Source organism: Acinonyx jubatus, chromosome B4 (genome assembly GCF_027475565.1).
Source record: "Acinonyx jubatus isolate Ajub_Pintada_27869175 chromosome B4, VMU_Ajub_asm_v1.0, whole genome shotgun sequence".
In the NCBI taxonomy this organism is placed as follows: Eukaryota; Metazoa; Chordata; class Mammalia; order Carnivora; family Felidae; genus Acinonyx; species Acinonyx jubatus.
In genome coordinates, this window is record NC_069387.1 from 67,064,933 (window position 1) to 67,091,042 (window position 26,110).

The following is a 26,110-nucleotide window of genomic DNA, read 5'->3' on the forward strand; positions in this document are numbered from 1 at the left end:
CACATAGTGTGGTTGTTATATAAGAAGGCAATGTCAAATGATATTCTAGACCTAGAAAATTCTTATGTATTTTACCTCCAATTTTCTGAAATCACTTGCTCTGTGTGGGCACAGCTAATCCTCCTTTAGACCAGCTCTCCTTTCCGAGACTACTTTTAAAGTTAATGAGATAAATAGACCAAAATCTCGCTGACATACTTCATCTGAATTATAAACATCAGGAAAACTTTCACAGAAATTGTTCTTCATTCTTTGCCTCGATTCACCTGATTCTTTTTCTGTCTGGTCAGTGCTGGTTCCTCTACCCTCAATACCAAACTGCTGCACCATCCCTGGCTCTTAAAGTTGAACATCTGTGAGAATTATTAAGAGTTTGCAAATCATAACAGTTTATTAATAGGTAAATTAGAACTAGTTAAAATACAATAATCATCACCACATTAAAGTGTAATGCTTTATAATCTGTAAGATTTTTGCAGTATATTATCTAAGTTAATATTTACAAAAAAAGAAGTGATTGACACAACAGTTTTGGCATAGTTTATCTGTTTGCCTTTTCTACATTCCTTTTCTTTCTTCTTTTCTTCTCTCTTTTCTTTTCTTTTCTTTTTTTCCTTCCTTTCCTTTCCTTTCCTTTCCTTTCCTTTCCTTTCCTTTCCTTTCCTTTCCTTTCCTTTCCTTTCCTTTCCTTTTCTTTTCTTTTCTTTTCTTTTCTTTTTGTTTTTAAAGTGAGCTCCATGCCCAGCATGGGGCTTGAACTCATGACCCTGAGATGAAGACTCTCATGCTTGACCAACTAAGCTAGCCAGACGCCCCTACCTTCCTTTTCATGAAGAGAATTCATCCTGATTAGTGTACATAACTCTGTGAGAAGAAATAAGATCTTGATCAAGCAGATCAAGAAAATGCTCAAATGTAAATTTTTTAGACAAGCTTTGCAAGATGTAAGCAATGTGTACAGGTTTAAATAATTTCATTTAGGTCTATCTTTAAATACTAATGATACTGTACATCATAGAAATGAATAGCTAGAAATCTTTCCATAGATCATTTAATTGATTTCCCCGATTCCTGAAGGAATATTCTCTTTTTCTCTCTGCTTAGTAAAAGAAATAAAATTAAAATTAAAAGTCCAGAAAGTACGATTTATACAAACTTGTAGTTCTCACTTTCTCACCTACATCCAAGAGAAAGAAATTGGTTATAAATTGATCCTGGTATTTCAAAATTAACTGTTGATATTTTTACTTAAGCAAGTATATTTTAAACATTTCCTGATGCTAATTTGACCCATTTCCACTATATTTTCTGTGTTTTTATGTTTCTCTAAAAGTTGAGAATTCACCTCAACTTTTTCTTGAAATAATTGATTCTTGATTGATTTTTGAGTGCAGAATAATCTACATACCAAAAGAGAAAAATGGGTTTATCCTAGTCCATGTAGCACCAATAAATATTTTTACCTGTCTCTGGAAATGCTAGAATTCTGGCAGATCAGGGTGGGGGTGGTGCTAAATATGATCTTAAAATTCATCACAACTGAAAAAAATAAATAGAATCCTATAGGTTTTTTTTTTTACATGTCTTTATGATGTAAGCAATTAGTACCATTTTGGTTTTTTCTACTTAAGAAAATGTTTAAATATATTTCTATATTGAACATCATAACATTAGATATTTTCTTTTCAGTATTGTTTTCAGGCTCTGTCTTAATTTAGACTTTACATTCAACTCTAGGTCATGAGCGTTTCCAACGTTATTATACATTGTTTGAAAACGTGATTTAATATCTTCCGAAGTTGAAATTACTGTTGTATCCCAACTGAAGGGTCTCTTTTTAGTGCCCTGCACCATGTTGCTCTCCAGGAGAGAGCTCTCAAGGAGAGCAGAAAGAATTGCTTGGGTTCTGATGTCACCCAATGACTCAAATCTAAGAGTGTAATACCTCCACCTTGATGCTCTCGCTGCCACAGTCAGATCCATTCTCACCATGATGTATTTTACGATGCTTTTAATTAAAGTAATTAACGTGTTTTCAAGTTTAATAGCATTTAGGTCCAAACAACTGTTCCATCACACTGATTTTTGTACACATCTGTGTGCCCACTGAATTGTGAACTTCTTATGGGCAAGTCAACTAAGTCTTTTCTGATTCCTCTATCTATATGCTTACAGAGATGGATTTGGCACAAAGCTAAATAAGCTTAAGTTGTGGTATACAGCCTTCACCAGGCTATCCCCAGCACCTCCTGGATGGATCCTCCCCAGTGTTTTCACATGATCCTAAGTTTTTGCAAAATTTATAAAAGCAAGGTATTTTAATTAGACTACTGCATAGTTCTGTGGTTTAGTTTACATTAGTAATTTTTGTTGTCTTGTTCTTAAATACAGCTTTCCAACTTTTAAAGATTTGGCCCCACAAAACTTAGATTCTCCCTTGCTGACACATAAGTTTTAATTTGCCTTTTTTTTTGAATGAATAATAAAGGAGAGGATGATGGATGAGTGTGTTATTAATCAACACATTCCATTAATCAACACATTCCACATACTATTTGGAAATTAGCATTACTGGCAAAAAATGTTCCACAAGCCACCAAACAGGTAATCCTAACATATCACTTTTGTATAATGTCTATGAATTTCCAAAGCTCGTATACAGACATATCTTTAATTGAATCTTCCTACCAGCCCTTCGCTTAAATTTGATCTTCAATTAAATTGGTCAATATCAAAATGTTTACTACTGTGCTATTTATAGGAAAAGTACTGTTATGCTCAGTGGTTATAGTTAAAATTGAGTGATTTGCTCATGTTTGTACAGTGTTAAGACTGGGAGGCAGCTGATAACCCTCTGATACCAAGTGCACTCATTTCATACAACATGGTGCTTACAAATGTATTTAAATAAACTAAAACTTATTCTATAAACAAGAAAGCTAAAATAAAATAGAATTGATAATATTGTTGACCTCAAATGATGAACGTTCACTTTCCCTTTTTTTCCCCTTATCCTATCTTTTTCTTTCCTTTCCTTCTCTTTTCTTTCTCTTCTGTTTTGGATGTAGGTGTTTACTATCCAACTGTCATAAAGCTAAAGCTTTTTTGAAAAATCAAAACTAACTTCTGCACCTAAGATGAAAATGTGGTTGCTGGTCAGTCACCTTGTGATAATATCTTTTACAACCTGCTTATCAGGTAAGAAATATCCTTTGCATATTCTCCATAAATTATGCCAATGTAATCAGTATGTGTGTATTCACCTTATTAAATCTGGTGCATGAAGTTAGTATTCATATTTTTTGACATCTGTGTCAGACAAGTAAATTAATACATATTAAAGCCGACCCTATTTTCCTTTTTATTTTCAATTAAAATGTCACAAGATTAAATCAATCTTATGTAGTAGTGTGCTGCTTAATGTTTAAAATGTGGATCTCTGGGAGAGAAAAGTGTCCCTGCTGCGTAACATTTATCAATGGCTGGGGACTAAATATTACTGCTATACCCAATCTTGACAAATTGACATAATTTAAAGTGCCATTGGAAAAGATATACAATAGCTCACCATTATATAGTATTTTCACTGTAAGGATACAGTACCTTAAGTAACCTCAATTGGGTAAATAAAAGTAAAAGGTAGTAAAATAATTAGAGTAATGGGCTTTAAGCATTTGTTACTTTTGTTTTTAATGAATTGATTTGTAACTTAATATTCAATTCCTATTACTGGCTGGTGTTGTGAAAAACAATTTTAAAATAATCTACAGTGTGTTCAAGGACATTAAAAACAACAAAGCAGTTTTGAAAGTGCTGTAGTTTTAGGAGAGATACTATACCTCTGTCTTTCAAAGACAACTACAAAGGATTCAGAAATATTTCCTACTAGGAGAGGGGCATTATATTTTTATCTGAAAGCAACATGTTTTCTAACAATCCATTTTTCTAATACCTTCATTTCATTGCCTTAACTCAGTAAATACTTGTTTGGTTATTATTGAGTGTAAGACTTAGGTGGAAATTATTTTTCATTTATCAGTCCCCATTTTTGGTTTAATGATGAACCTGCTAGACATCCTACTGTACTTTTTGTTTATTATTAAGGAATAAAAATGCTATTTTATTTTGGGGACTAGTTTTTATTATGATGACTTCAGAATCCATAAAATATAATAATTCCATCAGTGCTTGAGGATTTTAATGACATTGCTATAATGACAGGAATTACACACACACACACAATTACATGCATATTTATATACATATTATAGAAATATAATAAAATTTTGTGGTAGGATTATTTTGGCTAAGTCTTATTTGTATGAATAAAATGAAGGAATAACCTTATTAGTACTGAAAATTTGTCCTAATTCTATTGACCATAAATTTTAATGCAACTATAAAATGCAAAGAAATGAAATAAATAGTTGCAAACATGTGAAGATACATCAACCATAATAAGAAAAGGCCAGTAATGTCATTTTATTAACTAGTATCAGTTACTTGAGTAATGTTTCAAACCACAGCTTGAAAAGCTGCTTTGGGATTAAAATTGCTTTTTCTTTTATTTTTAGAGTTTACATGGTACAGAAGATATGGTCATGGAGGTAAGTTGATAAAAGAATAAATTTTTTAAATAACTTTTCCAAATGAACCATATTTTATTTCTAAGCAATTAAATCTATAAACTTAATGGCAAATAAATGTTAGATAACTTGGAGATTCTATAAGATAGTTTATCTGGGGTCATAAAACCACTTGTTTGATTGCCAAAATGAATGAATGGATACACCACAAACAAATATGCTATTAGATTATTATAGCAGATTGAAAATATATTCTAGGTGGCCTTTAGTTTTTCCTAATGCTTTGTAACAATTTAATGCCATGAAGTTTTGAAGCAATATTTTAAATATTGTAAACACCTAACTTACTTCTGAAATCCTCTTGCTTTGTTGAGAGAAAAAGAACTCTCAACAAGTTCTTTAACTTGTTAAAGTTAATGACATTGGAACCTTAAGACACAGTTTAGTTAGGGCTCCAAAGATGGTGCAGAGTTTATTGTTTATAATTTATTAAGTATAACTAGTGATTCTGCTAATTTAGATTCTATTTCAACCACTGAATATTTCTGGCCAGAAATAGAGGCAGTGGTATACTGGAGAAGACAGAATCTAGAGTAAGACCAACTTGGATTTGCATATTCAACCTGGTATTCACTAGAGATTTTGATCTTGTGCAAATTATTGAACTTCTATGAGCTTTACTTTCCCATGTATAAAAATCACATGGTTCTTGTAAAGACTAAAAAAGAATGTGGTGATAGATTCTAGCATAGTGATCATACATGATAGGTGCTCAATGAACACACTAAGACTCGTAGCTTATAAAAGCTACTGCATAGTGGTAGGACACTGAAAAAATTAGAAAGAGGCACTGAGCAAACAGTGCTACAACTTGCATGCCAAATCAACAATATTCATGCTAGAGTGGGTCAGAAGAACTTTCATTTGTAGGTTGCCTTGAGGGTTATGGGAAAGTCTTAGCATGAATTCCACCAAAGCCATTTCTGTTCCCACCTTGTGAGTTAGGAATCACTGCATGTACATTATATAAAGATCAGTAAGATATGTTTCTTGACTTCAACAACCTTACTGTATACTAGGAAATAAGTTAGTAGATAACGAAATTATAAGAAAAATGTAATGAGCATTTTAAAAGATTTTCCTTGAGGAAAAAAGGAATATTTAATGATGGGGGTAGTACATTAGGGAATCTTGAAGTATTTCAAAAGTTAGAAATGGAGCTAATTCCAAATAAATGATGTGGAACAAAAACAACATAGAGTTAGGGAAATATGGGCTGTGTCAAGTCAGTGTTTCTCCAAGCATTTCAGAAAACACTTGTTCTACAGGATCTTAGTAGGAATTACATTAGAAAGGACTTCATTGTCAAATAAATTTGGGAAAGGTTAGTTCATAAAAGTTCAGTGGTTATTGTTAACTTTAAGTAATAAGTATTTATACTATGTATGTAATAAGTATAATACATATATTACTTGCTTAGGACTGCTGTAATAAAGTAACTCAACTTGGGTGGCTTATAACAATAGAAATGTATTGTCTCACACTTCTGGAGGCTAGAAGTCTAAAGCAAGGTATCATCAAGGCCATGTTTCCTCTGCAACCTGTAGGAGAAGGCTTCTTCTTTGCCTCTGCCAACTTTGGGTAGCTTTGGACATTCCTTGGCTCACGGCAGCATGACTGCAAATGTTCACCTCCATCTTCATATGTCATCTTCCCGTGTCTCTTCACATCTTCCCTCTGTGTGTGTCTACGTCTGTGTCTGAATTGCCCTCCTTTTTTTGTTTATTTATTTATTTATTTTGAGAGTGCAAGCAGGGGAGGAGCAAAGGGAGAGAATCCCAAGCAGCGTCCGTGCTGTAAGCACAGAACCCAACGCAGGGCTCAATCCCACGAACCGTGAGATCATAACCTGAGCCAAAATCAAGTGTGGGTCACTTAACCAACTGAGCCACCCAGGCCCCCCTGAATTTCCCTCTTTTTAAAGTTGCCAGTCATATTGGATTAGGGCCCACCTTTAACCTCATTTTAGTTTGATTTTACTTTTGCAATTACCCTATTTCCAAATGTGTTCATGTTCTGATGTACCAGGGATTAGGACTTCAACATATCTTTTTGTGGGAGCACAATTCAACCAACAGTATTACACTGAGAGAAAAGTACTGTGAATCTCTGAGGAAAGAAGAGTTGTAAAATATCCAGATATTCCCAAGCTTATTCACCCACCCAGCTAGTAGTTACTAAGGGAAAAAAAACCTCATTTATGCTGACCGATATCAAGTTAAATTCATGACTACTAACTTCAAATTAAGAGCTGATACTGCCCAGCCAACATATTCCACTTCCCCAGTGAATTCATCTCCTCATTTTCCTAGCTCATGTCAGAGTTGCTTCCCTCTCTTCAAAACTCCAACAGCTCCTGGCTGTCCTTTACTTTCTATTACACAGAAGTGTTAGAGACAATCTCAAGAGAACTTCCACAAGTTCACCCCACTATATGTAGTTTCCTTCCACATCTATACTCATAGACTGTGTCTTCCTGCTTGTTTTATACGTGATCTCACCATACCAAACCCTATACCTGTGCACTTGTCCTATCCCATCTGGTTTATTTAAGTTCATGGCTCCAGTAATTGCCTGCCTTGTCTCCTCATCATCAGTTTCCCCCTCTCTACTCGATTATTACTGTCAACATATAGACATTCTGTAGTAATTTCTCTCATTTAAGTAATCATGTCTCTGCTAATCCCATACTGTATAGCTAATATCCCACTTTTCTATTCTTCTTTTCAACATTATTACTAAAAAAAAATGGAGTATGCTTTCTGTCTTTCCTTCTCTGACCCATATTTCCCTTTGAACCTACTTTGATCAGACCTTCACCCCAGCATTCAACCAAGATGCTTTGTCCATGTCACCAATGATGTACACATTGTGAATCCAATAGTCAACACTAAGGCTTTCTACTTGACCTATTGGAAAAGTGATGCAGTTGCAGATATTACGTGTAGACATAATAACATCTACAGGTTGTATTTTTTTCTCGTATGTATTTCTTTTAAAAGTAAGAGACCTTTCAGTAGTTCTCCAGTCACCTCAATGCCCAGAGTGGGGTCACACATTTACCTCCAATAGGAAGGAGTAATGTAATGACATTAATGAGAGTCAACCTATATTTCTGAGTCATGTGACTGAAGATTTGATCCTTAAACATATCTGACCTTTGTCATCAGGGTAGGAGGGGAGGACTAGAACTGGTTAGTCAAAGAAGAATGTCTGCTACATCACTTAGGTGAGTTGAAAGTAAGGTTTGTTTTTTCACTTATGAATAGGAGAGTTCTATCCAATATATCATTTTGGATCTACAATAGTTTTTAACTATTACTTCATAGTAGTCTTAATAGCCTAGGTGACTAGCTTTTAAATAAAATAAATATATGCATTAAAATAATACATAGATATTTTTAGTTTGAAAAATAAAATACACCAAAATTTATTTAAAAATCCTAAAGCCCAACTCCACTCTTCTCCATGTCTCTTAAAAATTTCTTCCTCTTTTATTTTTTAGATTGTATGAAACCAACATGTATCCTATTGAGTTAAGAGAATGAATACAACTGAATTCCATATAGTGAACCTGTAATATTCAGATATTTAATTAATAACTGAATATTTGAGGGTAAATACTTAGATGCTTTCTCAATTACGGTCTGCTGTTACTTTAACAATAAGAAAAAAAATAATAAGATATAGCTATTTCAGGACCAACATTCACCTATACTAACCAAAAATGAAAATAAGTATCTCTTTAATTCCTTTGTAATTTAGTGACAAAAAAGAGTATGAGAAGAGATAAAACAGCAGTATAATACTTATTCTGTAGGAATTAGAGTATAAAACAATCTATAATTTGTGCAATGGGATTACCATATGACTATAATATTCAAAGCTAATATCAAGGAAAATTAAAATTCTGAAGAGAGAACAGATATGGAATTTCCATTGTCTTCACGGCACTTACACCCAAATTTTCATGACATGTTTCCCATAAGACTACCATCAAGTACTTAGCATTATTTTCATTTCATATAGCATTAGTCTATCTCTAATTATGGCTGGGATTTTATAGCATTCACTGCCTTATCATTATTTTGTGATATAGTCACTGTTATAAATTAAAATAGACTAGAGATAGCCTGAGGAGTCTAAGTCATACAAATAGGTCCACTAACTGGAGAGTGCTATATAGGGGGATATAGTCAGATATGAAGTAGGTGTGGGAAGATGCCCAGACAGTTAAGGAAAACACAGTGTGTAGAGGCTTTAGCAGTGGTCAAGGAAGGGGCTGCTATCAAGGACTTGATAGGCTCTTCTCTGGAAGATAAAGCCATGCAAAGGGAAATATGGTCAACCTTTCGCTAACCTGACCCTAGTCTCTGTTCTGATAATTTTGTTGCTACAACTTCTTCAAACCAATTCCTTTACATTTTAATTATAGTGAATTACTACAACATTATAGATTCCCCATGACTCTAAAGGATTGGGACACCCAAGTATTCAAACTCCAAGCTCTGAACAGCCTTGTTTCCTTATCAGTGGGGAATGGTTGACAATGAAGACAGTAGGAAGAAGCATTCTTTGAGACTATTTAAATGCTGTCTCATTTAGAGAATTTATTGTATTTCAAGAGACTTGTAACACTCTCCATCCTATAATAATTGTAACATTGTAAATATTGTAAAAATCCCTGTGTTAGACTCTGTTCAAAATTTTTTGCCATTGCTTTTTTCTAATAGTTTTTTTTCCTTGAGATTCTTCTTATACTTATGTAAAAATATGTTTTTATAACTAACAGATTGAGATGACATATTACAGAATGAGAAACAGAATTTGTTTCAAAATAGATATAAAATGAATAAAAAATTATCTCAAGTACAAATCATAATTATGCTTCCAATTTTCAAACATAAAATAGAATAGCAAGATTACAGTGGACCATCTCCACATAAAGAGAGGTGAGGTAATCCCAGTTTAGAGAATACAACTGATTATGTTAGTGTTGGAATTAAGAATGGTACTGAAAAAAGCAGTAACTTTTACCTGTCATTCACATTTGTAAATTTGACAACAAATATTCTTATATGATTTTATTCTTATTAATCTTCGTGATCAAATTTAAGAAATGAGCTTATAGGGCACCAGGGTGGTTCAGCTAGTGAAGCATCAAAGCTCTTGATTTTGGATCAGGTCATGATCCCAGGATTGTAGGATTGAGTCCTGCTTCAGGCTTAGCACTAAATGTGGAACCTGCTTAAGATTCTCTCTCTCTCCCCGCCCAACTCTGCCCCTCTCTCCTACTTGCACTCCTCAAATAAATAAGTTAATTAATTAATTAATTAATTAAAGAATTTAAAGAATTGAACTTATTTCTGCAAGAGACTAACATCACATGGTAGAAAACTGGTGATTTTGCATTAAGAGTAAATCAAAAGAAAGAGTGATATGAAATGTTGTCTTCAATTAGCTTGAGAAATCATCCATAATTTTGTGCTTCTTTTTAGAAGAATTTACCCTCTAAGAAAAAGGGCACATATTTAAAAACTAATCTTCTTTTTCTGTAACGTAATACCTATTTCTTGTCTTGGGTGCCCTATACCCTCATAATACATCCAAAGCACTGTAACTTATCATGTAATTACTTCCATGGCTGTAGAAAAAAACAGTAAGATGGTCATATTTTCTGTTTCTGAGAGTGTAATGCTTGCATTAATGATTCCTTTACTGAGCCTCGTGTCCTCCCAGAAATTTCTTTTTCCTTGATCTGAGTGCCCTAGTGGAGTGAACAGAATGATGAGCTCAGACCCTCTTCAAGGGGGTTGTGAGGATCACATTCATAGATTCACCCGCATGCCCATGCAATTCACAAGCTTGTCTTGAGTAATTTATCTTTTAAGGACCCAAATATGTTCCCCAAATAAAATATGTACAGTAATTGCTAAACCATCTAAATGAATACATTGTTTTATTTAGGCCTGTACATTTTACAAAAGCAGGGACCCTCTATTTATAAAATAATACTTACCAGGAACATTACTGTGATGTGAAGTGTGTCCTTTTCTGCTTTTGACCTAGAGAATGAGACGAGGAAAGTATCTTGCTTGAATGCAGTGTTCTCTCAATGTGAAAAATAAGTCCAATATTTTGGTGGAAAGTAGCTTCATATTTTTGTCCCCTGAATGTTTTGTTGTCTGTTCCTATAAAGGCCAGATGGATGAGGAATATGAAGAAATATACATGTAATTTATGAAGAGTCCTTGTCTTTGAGAAAGAAAAATAGCATGGGGTACTACTAGTATTATCCAGTTTGGCATATAAATTTCAACTCACTTCACCCAAAAAGTGTTTAATCTTTACATATACTCCTTGAGATATTGCTTGGCAAGAGATACAATCTCGTCATTATAAGTACGTGACATTTGATTATTTTCCATGGAAATTTTCATTGCTGGTCTCTTTTCTGAAAAAAAAAACATAATTTTTAATGCATATGATCAAGATGAAGAAACTACTGAAATATCCTCAATTTTCTAAAAGCTGACCAACTTTTATCTCGAAAGCATATATGCCTTAAAATCAAAAGATACACTATCAAATGAAATATTTAAGATTATACATTTAATTAAAATATGTAAGTCCACCTTCATATATATATATATATACACATACATATATACATATATATATATACACACACACACACATATGTGTATATATATATACTTCTGTCTTTGTTGAATTTGAAGGTAGCATACAGTCCTTTTTTTTAAATTTATTTTAATGTTTATTTATTTTTGAGAGACAGAGAGACAGAGCATGAGTTGGGGAGGGGCAGAGAGAGAGGGAGACACAGAATCTGAAACAGGTTCCAGGTTCTGAGCTGTCAGCACAGAACCCGACGCAGGGCTTGAACTCATGAACTGCGAGATCATGACCTGAGCCAAAGTCAGATGCTTAACCGACTGAGCCACCCAGGCACCCCTATACCATACAGTACCATAAATAATTTAAGGCCAGTTTAGAATGAACATAACGCTATTTCAGAATGATAAAAGTAGTTGTTTCAAGAAAGCTGATGAAATTATAAATTGAGAATTTGTGATTATTACAATCTCTTTCATGGCACTGCCAGAGGGCACTAGAGAAGCAGATGTTAGATGGGCCAGGACTGGCTATTTCTGCATTGAAACCCAATAATGTTAAAGGGGGGTTAACTATTACAAACCTGTACCTGTTGGGATGAGGACAAATTTTTTGAAATAGTGTGCAATCACTAATATATCCTTCTTATTAAATACAACAAAGATTTAGTTAGTTGTAAGTCTCTCCTGTTTGCTGTTTGTGGAATACAAGTTGGAGAAAATCAAAAGGAAAAACCCTAACCTTGAAGACCTGAGATTCTCTTAAGAGTATCTTTCACAGAATTTTTTTTTATTTTAATAAAATCAAGCTTGTCTTTTGTTTTCTTTAATGAACCATGCTTTTGTGTTCTGTCTAAAAATCCATCGCCATACCCAAGATCATATTCAAGTCATTGACTGAACTGGGAACAACTAATACCTATAGTCCCATAGTTCATCAAAGGTCTCCCAAGTGACTTTCTGAAATTCTTACGCTACCACTAATGTAGCAAATGGAAACTCAAGATACAATCCAGTGCAGATCAATGATATTCTATTTAAATTATATGCATAAGTGCATCAAACATCCATTTCCCCTTAAATTTAATGATCTTATGCATTGGTAGTAACAGTAATGACATAAACATCAGGATCATTATATAAATACAGTGTACTTAGAAGATATTTATGAGCTTTAACCTTCTATAAATAATATTTACTTTTACTCTCTACATATCTAGTCTACTTAAATTTTTAAAAATTTTTTGAAAAATTCACACTAAAATTGTCATTGATTGAGGATAGAGTTAAAATAGTAATCAGAGTTAAAATAGTAGTCATCTTGTCTTCAAGAAGAGAATCTAAAAATACTGATAAAACTGCACTTCTCTGCTTGTCGTTTTAAGCATTTTCATGTGAATTGGGAAGAAACAAAGCATCTCCAGATCAGCAGGTGTTACTAAATTGTTCCAATCAGAAAAGCTGTGCAATTGGGAGAGACTCAAGGAAGAGCTTATAAAATTGTCCAAGTGGGAAGAAAAATGGCATATGATTTTTATCATGGATACGCACAAGGTCATTTCTTTCAGAGATTGAAAAATCTAGAGCCTACATCCAAATGAAAGTCTCCAGTTATCACAGATTTGGAATTTACTCCTCATTTCCTCTGGTGTGTGGTTATATCCCAAAAGGCCAGGAAATACTGGGCATCATCAGGAAAATTATTAGAAGTGAAGCAGAAAACGTTGTATGCATTTCTGGCTTTTTACAGCCTCGGGAAGAATATGGAACTAGACACTGCTCACAGCAGGACTTTCACAGTCATTAGCAGAGGGCTTCTGTGAATACCTTGCATTTGTGATCTTATTTATGGTTGTATTGGGCCTGAGGGCCTTTAGAACATATGGCCCTACTCTTTCCTTTCTTGTTTAAACATTGACCATGTAAACCAAAACATTTTTAAATGTTGATCATGTAAACCAAATAGCTTGCACAAAACAACAGTTTGGAGAAGTACATTGTTGGAACTAAATCTTAGTTTCTATCATTCCTCTGATTCTGATCCAGCAATTTGCTATCTGAAATAGAATGGTGATATGGAATGTAACTGAGGTCTATAAATTCTTGAATAGCAATTTCAGTGATTCCAACTAAAAATGAGTCATCTCCTTTTTAAAATATTTCAGGCAAGTTTAGAAAAATTGTTGCTTCATACTTAGAGAAACTAACTTGAGGATTTTATTAATCAGCTACATGTACCAAATAGGTGTTGATACAACGCTAATAACACTAGAACAGGAAGAGTGAATAAAGTGTGGCTTCTTGCTTTTAGAAATTTCATGAGTTGATATACAAATATATACATATACATATAATGATATATGCATAAGATGTACATAAGATGTATAAATTAAATTTTGAAAGGATTGGCAAATGTATGAGAAAGTTGGCAAAATCATTTATTGAATACTGACTGTGAGCCAGGTACACTGCTGTCCTATGTGCATTGTCTCAAAATAATTCTTGCAGTGTCTTAATGGGATAGATTTTATTATCCTCATTTTATGAAGGGTGATATTGAGGCTTGGAGAGTTTAAATAATTTTTCCAAAGACACTGTAAACACTACTGAGGCAAGATTTAAGTAATATAATCAAACTACTCATTCAGGGAAGCTGGAACAAAGCTCTCATCTTCAAGGTTGTTTTTAGAGAAGACAAAAATGTCTCTGTGGCGTTCACCTTAAACTCTCTTAAAAAATAAATTGGAGGAGTGAACCATAGCTTTGCTCTAGCAGAGACATTTTAATGATCTTATGTAAGAATATCCTCCTTCCTAGCCACACATGCTAGTATTAATTCATATGGGGCATATGGCTCTTAGCTCTTCTCTGTAAGTGCTGCCATATTGATGTCATATGAGTAATTCTCTTCTCGTCTTCCTGCTGTGAAGCATCACTCTCCCCTTCCAGAGAAACAGCTGCTTCCCAACATGGGTATGCTTGTGATGAATTCTAAACCAGTTGGTCAGATCCCATATCCATGTAATTTGTTTATTGACTGTTCTAGATGTTCCTGAGTACAGGCATTGGTCACATGTGTAAAAAAAAAATAAAACAAAAAAGAAAAAGTGACTCAGGGAAGAGCCTAATTTCCCCAGAGCATCTACAAATTCATTCATTCTCTTATTAAAAACTCATTCAGCACCTATTGTGCTCCAGACTGCTTGACCGCTAGCTGAGAGATTATCGACACAGCCACCTGTTCCAAGCATTTTCAGTCTCGTGGAACAGACAATTGTATCAAGAATCACAGAAGGTGTGTTAAGTACCATAAGCTATGTGAGGAGTTCTGAGAGCACATATGAGGACCAACTGAGGCTAGGGGGGTTGAGGGGTGGCTTCCTGGAGGAACTAACTACTGTTGTATCATAAAGGACATTTTGAGTATTGATAGGAGGACAAAAATGAGATGATTAGTCTAGAAAGGGGAAAAAACATGTTGCAAAAGCTCAGAGGCATGAAAGCATGACTCATTTGAGGGACTATAAGTAGTTAAGCGTGACAACACTGGGTGCTTTGGGAAATGCAATGAGAGATGGGCAGAAAAGAATTTTGAATAAAGCACCTAAATGTTTTCCTCAGGATTATGAAGGCAAATATCTTTGTTCAAATGGGAATGGAGATTCTGTGTTTCTGGCATTTTTTCCAAAATCTTTTTAAACATGTCCAAATTTTCTTTCACTTATAGCAACACAATGTAAAATAATTTTATTTTTCTTGTAGTTTCTGAGGAAGACAAAGGATTTGGACCAATTTTCGAAGAGCAGCCAATCAATACCATTTATCCAGAGGAATCACCAGAAGGAAAAGTTTCACTAAACTGTAGGGCACGAGCCAGCCCTTTCCCAGTTTACAAGTAATGTACCTCACTGCTCTTTTCAGAGTGGCATGTCAGACCAGATTATAGATCAACATCTGTGACCCTGTAATGATAGAAAAAAGTTATAATATAAGGCTGTTAACAAAATACAGGGATATTAACAAAAATATTGGCATATAAGTTATCAAAATAGAGTAGTTTAATGCCCAGATAATAAGTTTCCTTAAATATATGCAAATAATCCACTTACTATTTTCTGCACAGATAATGCCAATGATTTTTGATATTATCCATTTAAAAATTTTCTAATGGTGATCATGGATTTAAGCACATAAAAGGCTATGTGAAAATCATGCACAATTTAAATATACTCATTTGAGAATAAAATGTTCTTATATGCATTGACCTGGGTAATGCATACTTACATATTATAGATGATATTCCTGTATCAACTACGTTTAGAGAGCTTGCATTTATAATCCTGAAAGCACCACTTTTTTCAGTAGTATCAAATCTATATTCCAGATAATACAGCAAATTTCTTAAATATCCCCGCCTATTAGACAATTCATATAAATATATCTCCCTCTGTTTTTCTGAGGTACGTATTTATATTATAAAAAAAGAACAATGGGTTTTTCTGCTTCAGATGGTTCAGAAAAGTATACTAACAATTCCTAGCCTGATACAATGAATTAGATTAAAAAATCAACCTGACACCAATGGATTTGAATTTCACCTGTGAAATGGTTCCATGAAGACAAAGCAAGTGATTGATGGGGAAATTGGGACTTTAGTGCATTAATGTCAGTTAATTGAAGGTTGTCACTCAACAAGATTGATTTTCATAGTATTTTTTTCTCAGTAGAAAAACAACTGTCTATTGTTAGAAAAAGTCGTTATCAAATTTCATTCTAATTGAATTTATTTTCTTTTGAGTTCAAGAGACTCTCTTAAGTCTCTGGGTTAAATTACAAAATTATTCTTAAAATAAAATATGAATTTATATACAAAATCACCATCCCTTTGAAATTATTTTTATTGTTTCAATTTCATGCATGGGAGTACAAAATAAATAGACATTTTATAAATTATAAGTAATATGTTTGTTCTGAAAATATTTGATGAGCTAGACTTGTTTCTACCCTTAAGCCATACATAATAGGTGTTTATATACATAGTTATGGGCATGGAATAGTATAACTAATAGGGACTGTAGAGGAGATCTAACCCAAGCACATAGTTTTATAGGAAAGGAAGTTGAATCTTGAATATATAAACTGACTTGCTTCAGAGTTAGTAATCACAGATCCAGGACTGAAACACAGGTTTTATGGCTTTCAAAGAAACATATAATTTTTTCAGTATGTGTCTATATAGATAGGTTGATAACATCTCAAATGCTATTTCAGTGATCTCAAAAGCTCTTTTGGTGATGCTTATTTTGTGACACTTTGTCCTTGACACTCATACATGGAAACTTAGCAGATCAGTCTATAGGCTGAAATGGAGGCACCATAACAGAAGAGATTGTTCTCAGATAGGTTCTAGAAATGGGAGTTTCTCACTGTGCTCAACCCCTTCCCAACCCCACAGACACAGTAAGAAGCAAAACATTGCATAACTGCAACTTAATACACATTGATTAACGACTCCCTTTTTTTCTCTTCTCTCCAGTCTCTGGCATCCACCATTCTATACTTTGCTTCGCTAGTTTCACTATTATAGATACCTTATATAAGTAGATCTCATATTAAGCGTTCTTATCAAAATTTAAAATGTAAAAATAAGAGAGAAAGCTTTGCTTGACAAATATATCACCAACTCCCTTCCATAGGTTGTACCTGCACTGAATGCCTAGGATGAGTGTGGCCTCCTGACCTTGCACCTTAATATAGAGAGCTGGAAGGAGAAGTAGATGTTTAATTCTGTTATGAAGGCAGTCTGCATTTGACAACAAGAAAGACAGAAAGAAAGAGAGGAAGGGGGGAAGGGAGGAGGAGAGGAGGGAAGGGAGGGAGGAAAGAAGGAAGGCAGAAAGAGAGGAAGGGAGGGAGGAAGAAAGGGAAGGAAAGAAAGAATTCAGCTCATGATGCAGCGTGTCTGATTGAAAAGAACATTTGAAGTTTTTAAAATTTACTTAATATTCAGAGCGAGCCATACTAACCTTGGTCATCATGCAATGTGTCATTCACACAGTAGTTTTATATTTATGGCATACTCCATGGTAATGTCTTATTCATGGCAACACCCTGAAAGGCACAGCAGGGAACCTTACCTTTTACTTACCAGCCTTGAAGCTTTCATCATCTTGCTTTGACCCCCAAAATAATAAGAATGCTAATTAAATTGCATTTAAAACTGTTTGAAAGGAGTTACAAGAATGGTGTGTATTCCTGAAAGTAAAGTAAACCAGTGAACCTACCCAAATAGCAAAACTTAATCATTATATAACCTAAAAGGCAGAATCAAATGTACTGGAGAAGAATTAATGCAATAAGCAAAAGTTTGGAGTCATCATAGTGGAAAAACAAAATAAAATTGGAATTGCTCAACAAGGAAACCCATTGCCTTGGCAAGTGCTAAACAACTTGACAATGGATTGTTCAAGTAGGGCCAACATTGCCATCAAACTGGGGGGAAGGAAGATTTATTCATTGGGTTGGAATTTGGGAGGCTTTCAAAATGCAAAAGCCCAGTTTTCTGGGTTTGCTTTTAAATTACGTCCTATATTATAAAAGTTAAAACTAAAAATGTTCCAGTAATTTGATTTAATAAAAAGTATTCTAAAATGTTTAGGCTTTTTTTGGTAAGATTCTAACCCTAATTAGAAGTATGCAAGGCAATGAGCCATGAGGCCCCAGCCCACTAATTGACCATGGCTCTTGCCTGTGACATTGCTGAAGACATGAACCCTGATACAGAATGAGTATGTATATTACACAGATGGTCAGCTTAATTGAAAACTATTTTCTACATTTATTCTTCTCATAATCTCACCAAGGAAGTTAGATTCCTGTTTTTAGTCAATTTATTTTTAACACAATCCCCTAAATATACCTGCAATTGTATATTGGCTTGGAAACAAAAGATCCAATTGATTTTTGCAATTTTCAAATTGTGTGATCGACCTCTAGTGGTCAGAATGTGACATTTACTCAGTAGAACCCTGACTTCAATTAGTTTTATTGAAAAACTATTTTGATATATAGAATCAGAAATTTATATTTTATTTTTTACTTTTTACTAGAGTAATGCATTAATATTTTATGCAACACATCTGGATATGCATGAATCTTACTAGTACATAGATGATTATCATTTATAATCCATGTATATCTGCTAAGAAACCAATTAATGTAGCAAAATTCAGTGAAATATATGTCTCTGCAGATGTCTTATTAATAAAGAGAAAATGTTTCATGCACTTTAACATTTACCTTTATGTGCCTGACCTAAATCATAAATTATGAGCCCAGCGACCCAGAATTATAGGGTGTGAAGAAATACCATACCAAGTCATCTACTTAATCATCTGATTTCACATGAAGCCATACCCATATTATTTTAGAATGACATTAGCCCAGTATGCTATTTGCAGGCCTCATGACCTTTGACATGACATTTGTTTTTCTTTCTCATAGATGGAGAATGAATAATGGGGATATTGACCTGACAAGTGATCGGTACAGTATGGTAGGAGGAAACCTGGTTATCAACAACCCTGACAAACAGAAAGATGCTGGAATATATTACTGTTTGGCATCAAATAACTATGGGATGGTCAGAAGCACTGAAGCAACCCTGAGCTTTGGATGTAAGTGACTGTAACTTTAACATGGTCAAGTGTATTTAGGTGAAGGAAAAATTAGATGTCATCATAAGAGTCAATAAGAAAAATCAAGATGAAAAGAAAATGAAAGAAAGGATCCATAGATAAAGTGGGTCTTATATGGTCACATTTAAAACTGTGTGGAGAGGGGCGGCTGGGTGGCTCAGTCGGTTAAGCATCCTACTTTGGCTCAGGTCAAGATCTCACCTCTCATGAGTTTGAGCCCCATGTTGGGTTTTGTGCTGACAGCTCAGAGCCTGGAGCCTGCTTTAGATTCTGTGTCTCCCTCTCTCTCTGCTCACACTCTGTTTCTCTCTTTCTCTCTCAAAAATAAATGTAAAAAAATTTTAAAAAAAGATTGTGGAGAGAAAATTTCAAGAGTGAAGCGTCGTGAAACAAAGGCCATGTTCTGTGGGATTTTGAATAACTTTCTAAAAACTAGTTTCAGTGGAAGTGTCAAGCCATGTGTTCTCAATGGAAGCTTTTGGGGGCAGAAACCATCTTCGACATTGTAACTAACAGTTTCTGTTCTCTCAAGTTCAACTCCACCTGCCAGAATCTTAATCCATAGTACTTAATTTACCTTATTAAGAATACATTAAATTAAATTAATTAAATTATTTTAAGTTTAAAATATTCTCCTTATGGAGGCAGTTGTGAAAAAATACCTTCAGGAACCTTGTGCTAAATTTAAAGATAGAAGCTATTCTAGAAGAAAATTGCACATTGAAAGAGGGGTTGGGCTAGATGATCTCCAGTATGTGATTTTATAAGTTAGCACTTAAATCCTTTGCAAAATATAGGATGAAAACCATGTTTTTTTAATAAAAAAAAATTCTTTTAATGTTTATTTATTTTGGAGATAGAGACAGAATACAAGCAGGGGAGGGGCAGAGAGAGAGACTGAGACAGATTCTCAGGGTCCAGGTACTAGCTGTCAGCACTGATCTCCATGCAGGGCTTGAACTCATGAACCGTGAGATCATGACCTGAGCCAAAGCCAGACGCTTAACTGACTGAGCCACCCAGGCACTCTGAAAACTATGTTTTAAGAGGACCCATGTGGCAGTGATTACCAGAGGGTGTGAACAATCAGACTCATTTAATGTGGCCACAGTTGGAATATAAATAATAAACCCAGTCCTTGAAGAAACAATAGAACAATTGCATTGCATTGAAGAAAAAGGAACCTAAATAATTTTTTAAAAGGAAAGTCAAGTCAAAGGGCAGAAACATTCTGCTTTCTTTAATAATGGAATGGGATCAAGTAAAACCAATTTCAAGGTTGGGAGGAAGCATTTAAATAATGGCTTCACATGCAGAGGTTATAGTGACATTAAGTTATCATTGTTGAAATGTCAGCTAAGTATTTGAGGATAGGGTTGGCATTCAAGTGAGGCATCAGGATGAGAGATAGATATCTGAAGGGCTCTCTGCACAAAGGTAATAATTAGAATGATGACTTTTCTGAGATACAAATATATTCAGAGAGGTAACAGTTTGATTTTATAATTCACGTACTGAGAAGTAGGAGATGAGTCAGGGCTGAAACAGAATGAGCATGAGTAAAACAAATAAAGAATAAAATAGAGTATCATGAGGGGTGCCTGAGTGGCTTAGTCAATTAACCATCTGACTTCAGCTCATGTCATGATCTCGTGGTCTGTGGTTCAAGCCCTGTGTTAACAGCTCAGAGCCTGGAGCTTGCTTCAGGTTCTGTGTCTCCCTCTCTCTCTGTCCCTCCCCTACTCATGCTCTGTCTCTTCCCATCTCTCAAAAATGAATAAGTGTTAAAAAATTTTTTAAAAATAATATAAAAAATAGAGTATCATGAAACTAAACAAAATGTGAATTCTAAGTAAACAGAAAAGAATGAAGGAGATGAGACTAAGGAAAACTCAGAATTTGAAAAGGAGAAAAAGTTGGTGACTAGGCTCCTGCCATTCATCTTGTTCCTTCACCCCCTTGGAGTCCTCCCCTCGGGAAGAGAAATAGACTTTTCAAATGAGTTTGTGACTCCAAGTCACTCCTCTTTACTTATTTGGTAGAATCCTGGTTTTGTCTGAGCCAATTGTATTTCCAGATGGAAATTACTTACTGAGATTGAAATTACCTTACTAAGATTCTACCTTAACTTGAAGCAAAGGTTGAGGATATTTGTAATCTTCAGGGTTGTTAGCACACTTACGTAGGCCGATACTAATACCCAGTTGCTGGAGTTCATCACAGAAGTCTTTTAGAGTTTATGCAAATGCCAGCGTATAAAAGCAGAATTGACTTGCACAGGCTCCACCAAAGCAACTGAGAAGTATCATATCCAAAAATGAGTTAGTAGGTAAAAAAATATACTTTAATGAAAATCTCTATTGACTGGAGAGTGAATGTTTTCCTTTTTGCTTTCATAATTAGATCTTGACCCTTTCCCACCTGAGGAGCGTCCTGAGGTCAGAGTGAAAGAAGGGAAGGGAATGGTGCTTCTCTGTGATCCTCCCTACCATTTTCCAGGTAAATTAAGTTCCTCTGTGACTGTAAGCATCTGTGCAATGAACGCATCAAGTGTTAATTTTCTTAACAATAATGATACATTTATGATTAAATAAGACTCAATATTTGTCTAACCTTGTAATGTATCACTTAATAATGGTTATAGACCCTTCTAGGCTCTCTAGTCACTTGGCCCTAATTCCAAAGGTCTGGAATCATATTGGTTTATAAACAACATATATGTTAGATTATGCCCTTATTAACATTCTTGTTACACAGGAGAAAATATGATAGAGTATTTACAAATTATTTTAAAAATAGAACAGTCTTGGTCATTACTTAGTTTTTCTGATGGAGATTTACATGTTAAAAGTGCCCTAAGATGGTCCAGGTCAGACTGGTTGCTTCTAGTTCAGAGAATGTGTAGGCACTGATTCATTAGCCTAATACCCATATATTGGTTACAATGGGAATCACTGACCTCTGCTTTTATTCTCATGTCCATTCAAAGTTTTTAAAATTATTTTTAAAATAGAACAGTATATTAATATAATATTAAAAATATTATATCTACAGTATACTGTGAATTATATAAATGCTTAAAAAGGATAAAGACATAATAAATTACTAATCTCTTGAGGGCATCTATCTGCAAGAATAATCATCCAATTTAGAAAGGGGTTAAATTGTCATCTGTAACAAGATTCAACCTTTGAATACTGGTTTTCTGTACTTTGATATGGCTAAAAGAAAAGCCACCAAGTGCTAATTAAGAGATGAACGCTTTATATACTTTCATTAATTTTCATTTGCTTTTTTTTATAAAATATCTTCTTGAAACAATATATAAACACTACTTTTCACAGTGGAAAAAAACAATGTTTTATATTCTAATATTATGGCATAAATTTGTCTTTAAAGACCTTCGTAGAGAATATATTCTATTACAATTATATGTATATGAAGTCTGGTTGTTTATATATCAAATATCAGTAGTTTTCTCTCTAATAAAACAGGAGAAATACTATTAAATGCTAAATATAGGAGGAACATAGAATTCAAAATGATGTAACAACCTTTCTATGAGAGAGTAATCTTTTATTATGCAGAACTGCTAAAACTACAGGGAAAAAAATCCCCTGATCTCCATAGCATTTCCCACAAACAAAGATAATGATCATAAATAGCCAATGACTACATTTGACTACATTCAGCACTGGATGGGCTTCATTTAATCACTCATTCATTCAACAAATCTCTTGTGAGCACCTGTTATACAATTACGTGTGCCAGGCACCGTGTATGCCGCAAGAATACCTATTTGAGTAAAACAGGAAAATCCACCCGCCCTCAGGGATTTGCTACTGGAAGAGACAGCCAACAGACAAGATCCATAGTTAACAGGTATAGCTTTTCCAAGATTCCATTTGAACTACATTCCTACCAAGATATTGGTAGTAGGTAAGCTCCAGGGTGGAAAATTAATTCAGGGAAGGGAAAGAGTAAGTGTTAAAGGGATAGCTGAACTCTTGTAAGGGACAATGCTGTGAAGGTAACTTTGAATAAAGCCCTGAAGGAAATGAAGAAGCTAACAGTGCAGATGTCTGAGATAAGGGCATACCAGGCGGATGCAGCAGCAGGAGCAAGGGGTGAGATGGGACTATGGAGGGAGATCAAGGAAGTCAGGGTGACTGAAATAGAGCGAATGAGGCAGAAGGTAGTAAGAAATGAAATTGGAGAGACACAAGAGCTGTATCACATGGGACCTTATAATTCATAGTGATTACACTGGCTGTAACTAGAGTGATATTTTCATTGGAGGGCTTAGACCAGAGGAGTCCAATGACATTGCTTAAGTTATAGAAAGATGAGTCTGGCTGCTGTTTTAAGAAAAGACTTAGTGGAAATTCATTTCTAAATCTGTTACTCAAAATAGGAGTGCAAAAGGAAAAAGATATAAAGACACAGTGTGGTTAACAATCTTCATTTTATTTTTAAAATGCATTAGGGAAGATGGGTCATGAAATTTTGGAATTTCCTATATTAATGCAGGGTCTGATTCTACTTACCAATCATGAAATTCTAAGCAAAACATTTAACCTCTGAGTCTCATTTAGCCTATCAGTGAAATCGAAGTAAGAATATTAATAGTCCATACAATATTTGAGAAAGACAGATACCATTGCTTATCGCCATGCTTATATTTACTCAAAAAAAAATATGGTAGCTTTTGGAAAAAGCACTGTTTGTCTTGGCTTACATCCAACATTTGTTCTGCAATAGCCTAGTTTGGATTATGCCTTAGCTTACTGCTAGAAAACAACAGTTATAAGAGACAATATTTTCTTCCAGATGACCTTAGCTACCGCTGGCTTCTAAATGAATTTCCTGTATTTATCACAATGGATAAACGAAGATTTGTGTCTCAGACGAATGGAAATCTCTACATTGCAAATGTCGAGGCATCAGACAAAGGCAATTATTCCTGCTTTGTATCCAGTCCTTCTATTACAAAGAGTGTGTTCAGCAAATTTATCCCACTCATTCCACAACCTGAACGTAAGTATTTTGTTACACACTATTTTTGCAGATTGTCTGCTTATGGGAGTACTTACAATATGAAAAGAAATATCCAGTGGGAAGACTTGTTGGCTGCCCAGTCAGGGCAAACAGAAGATACACAAACAGAAGACTTTGCAAGTCTTGGTCATTACTTAGTTTTTCTGATGGAGATTTACATGTTAAAAGTGCCCTAAGATGGTCCAGGTCAGACTGGTTGCTTCTAGTTCAGAGAATGTGTAGGCACTGATTCATTAGCCTAATACCCATATATTGGTTACAGTGGGAATCACTGACCTCTGCTTTTATTCTCATGTCCATTCAAAGTTTTTAGTAACTTAATGAAAGAGAACAAATGATTAGATCAAAATAAGCTATAGTGATTATAGAATTAGGAAATAAACGCAGTTTTATTACTTTGATATTTTAAGGAACTATTTACATGAAGCAAATTAGTGTACGTATTGCCTTTCTGCTATAAGTAAGTAGCATGGGGTATCACTACCATGATGCCATAATTGATGATTACTGACAGACCTGAATGGCATTTCCAAGATTCCAGTTGAACAGCATTCCTTATTTTAATGCATCACTTCCTAAGAAAATCAGACTTCAACATATTTGCTTACTTCCCATTGTTTTTATCATAGTCCTCCTGTTACCACTCACATCAGTGAGTTCAGGCTTCTGAAGAAATACTGGGAATTGTTGTTCACAGACCTAGGCTTGGTTCCTGCCTCTATTCTAAATAAGAAATGGGGAAAATGTCATCATATCACTGTGGCTGCATTTTTTCTACTCAAGATTGTGGTCACGTAGTTGGTATTCAATAAATATTTTTTGACTTCTGGCTCTTTTTTCTCTCCACAATCTTGGAGACACTTGAGATCTACTACCTCATAGAATCATAAGCAGCCAGCGTGTAAAAACTTCTATAGGTTTCTTTCTTATTCTACCCCAGAAGTTCATCTCATCTATTTATTTCTTACTAGCATCTCTGTGGAAGAAGTGTTTCTCTTCCTGTTCTAGCTAATTCTTCCAGTTGCACTAGTTCATTTACCATTTGATTCATTTAGAGACTTCAGTATACCATTTAATTCCTGCTTTTTTTTTTTCAGAATCTTTATTCTCCATCATTTCCCTCTGTGTATTCTTTTGTATTAACTGCAAACAATCTTGACAATTTCTTATTTGCTAAATCCAAAGTATACTTTTCAGTTCTGAATTTGTATGAACTTTGACACTATTGATCTCCTATGCTTCTCTTGAACTCTTCTTTCTTTTTCCTAATTTTCCCAGCTCCTTCCCTCCCGTTATCTTCCACCTGCCTCTCTGACAAATTCTATGCAGTACCCTTCCCCAGATCTTCCTCCTTCTTATATTTCTCTCTAATCTTTTTTCAGATATTCTTACCAATTTATGCCTTTCGACAGCAGCACGATGGAGATGAGTCCACATTCTTATGTCTAAAACTTTTCTCTTTGTTTAGGACTTAATTCTACCTACCTCCTAGACTTGTCATACAGAATGTTTTTGAGAATGTTAAGTTCAAAATGTTCCAGACACATCTGTCATCTCATGTCTAAAACTTCTAGTGCTCTTCATCTTGTTTGGTGGTATTGTCATATCTCTACTATCTTAGAATAGCATTTTTAATCCTCAAGTCCTGTCCTCTCCTCATCCTCCAGATAGCTAATTCAGTGGTCTGCAGTTAGTATGTAAGCACTTGGGAAGTTTGCGGAAATGTACAACCCAGAAATACTAATTCAGCAGGTCTGGGATGTGACCCAGGAATTTGTAGGTTCAGCAAGCATCCCCAGTGATTACAACAAATTGGATCTTTTATCTATGAGTTGTGAAAACATTGACCCAAAGAGCAGTCCTGTTGATTCTGCCTCTGAAAGACAGCTCCGACCAGTTCTTTCCTTTTTATTCCTACTGCTCAAGCCCTCATCTGTTTTGCCTGAAGTAATGACAAAGCCTTCCTTAGATACTCTTCTAAAATTCTCTTCTCCATGTTCCATTCTTTAAAACTTCCAACAAGATTTTCTACTTAAACCAAAGGTGATATTCATATAAATTCTCTTTCCCAAAT

The 26,110-nt window shown here is 34.6% G+C and overlaps 1 protein-coding gene across 5 annotated transcripts in view; it reads left to right on the forward strand.

The window, feature by feature from the left end:
- CNTN1 (contactin 1) overlaps positions 1–26,110 on the forward strand; it is a 362,215-nt gene that overhangs the window by 184,832 nt on the left and 151,273 nt on the right. For all 5 annotated transcript variants that reach the window (XM_053226130.1, XM_015085046.3, XM_053226129.1 and 2 more), the window contains 6 exons: positions 3,069–3,198; positions 4,575–4,607; positions 15,044–15,176; positions 18,785–18,957; positions 21,382–21,477; positions 23,809–24,015. In XM_053226130.1, the coding sequence (XP_053082105.1) occupies positions 3,138–3,198; positions 4,575–4,607; positions 15,044–15,176; positions 18,785–18,957; positions 21,382–21,477; positions 23,809–24,015 (703 nt within the window). In that variant the 5' untranslated portion in view covers positions 3,069–3,137. The remainder of the gene's footprint in view (positions 1–3,068; positions 3,199–4,574; positions 4,608–15,043; positions 15,177–18,784; positions 18,958–21,381; positions 21,478–23,808; positions 24,016–26,110) is intronic.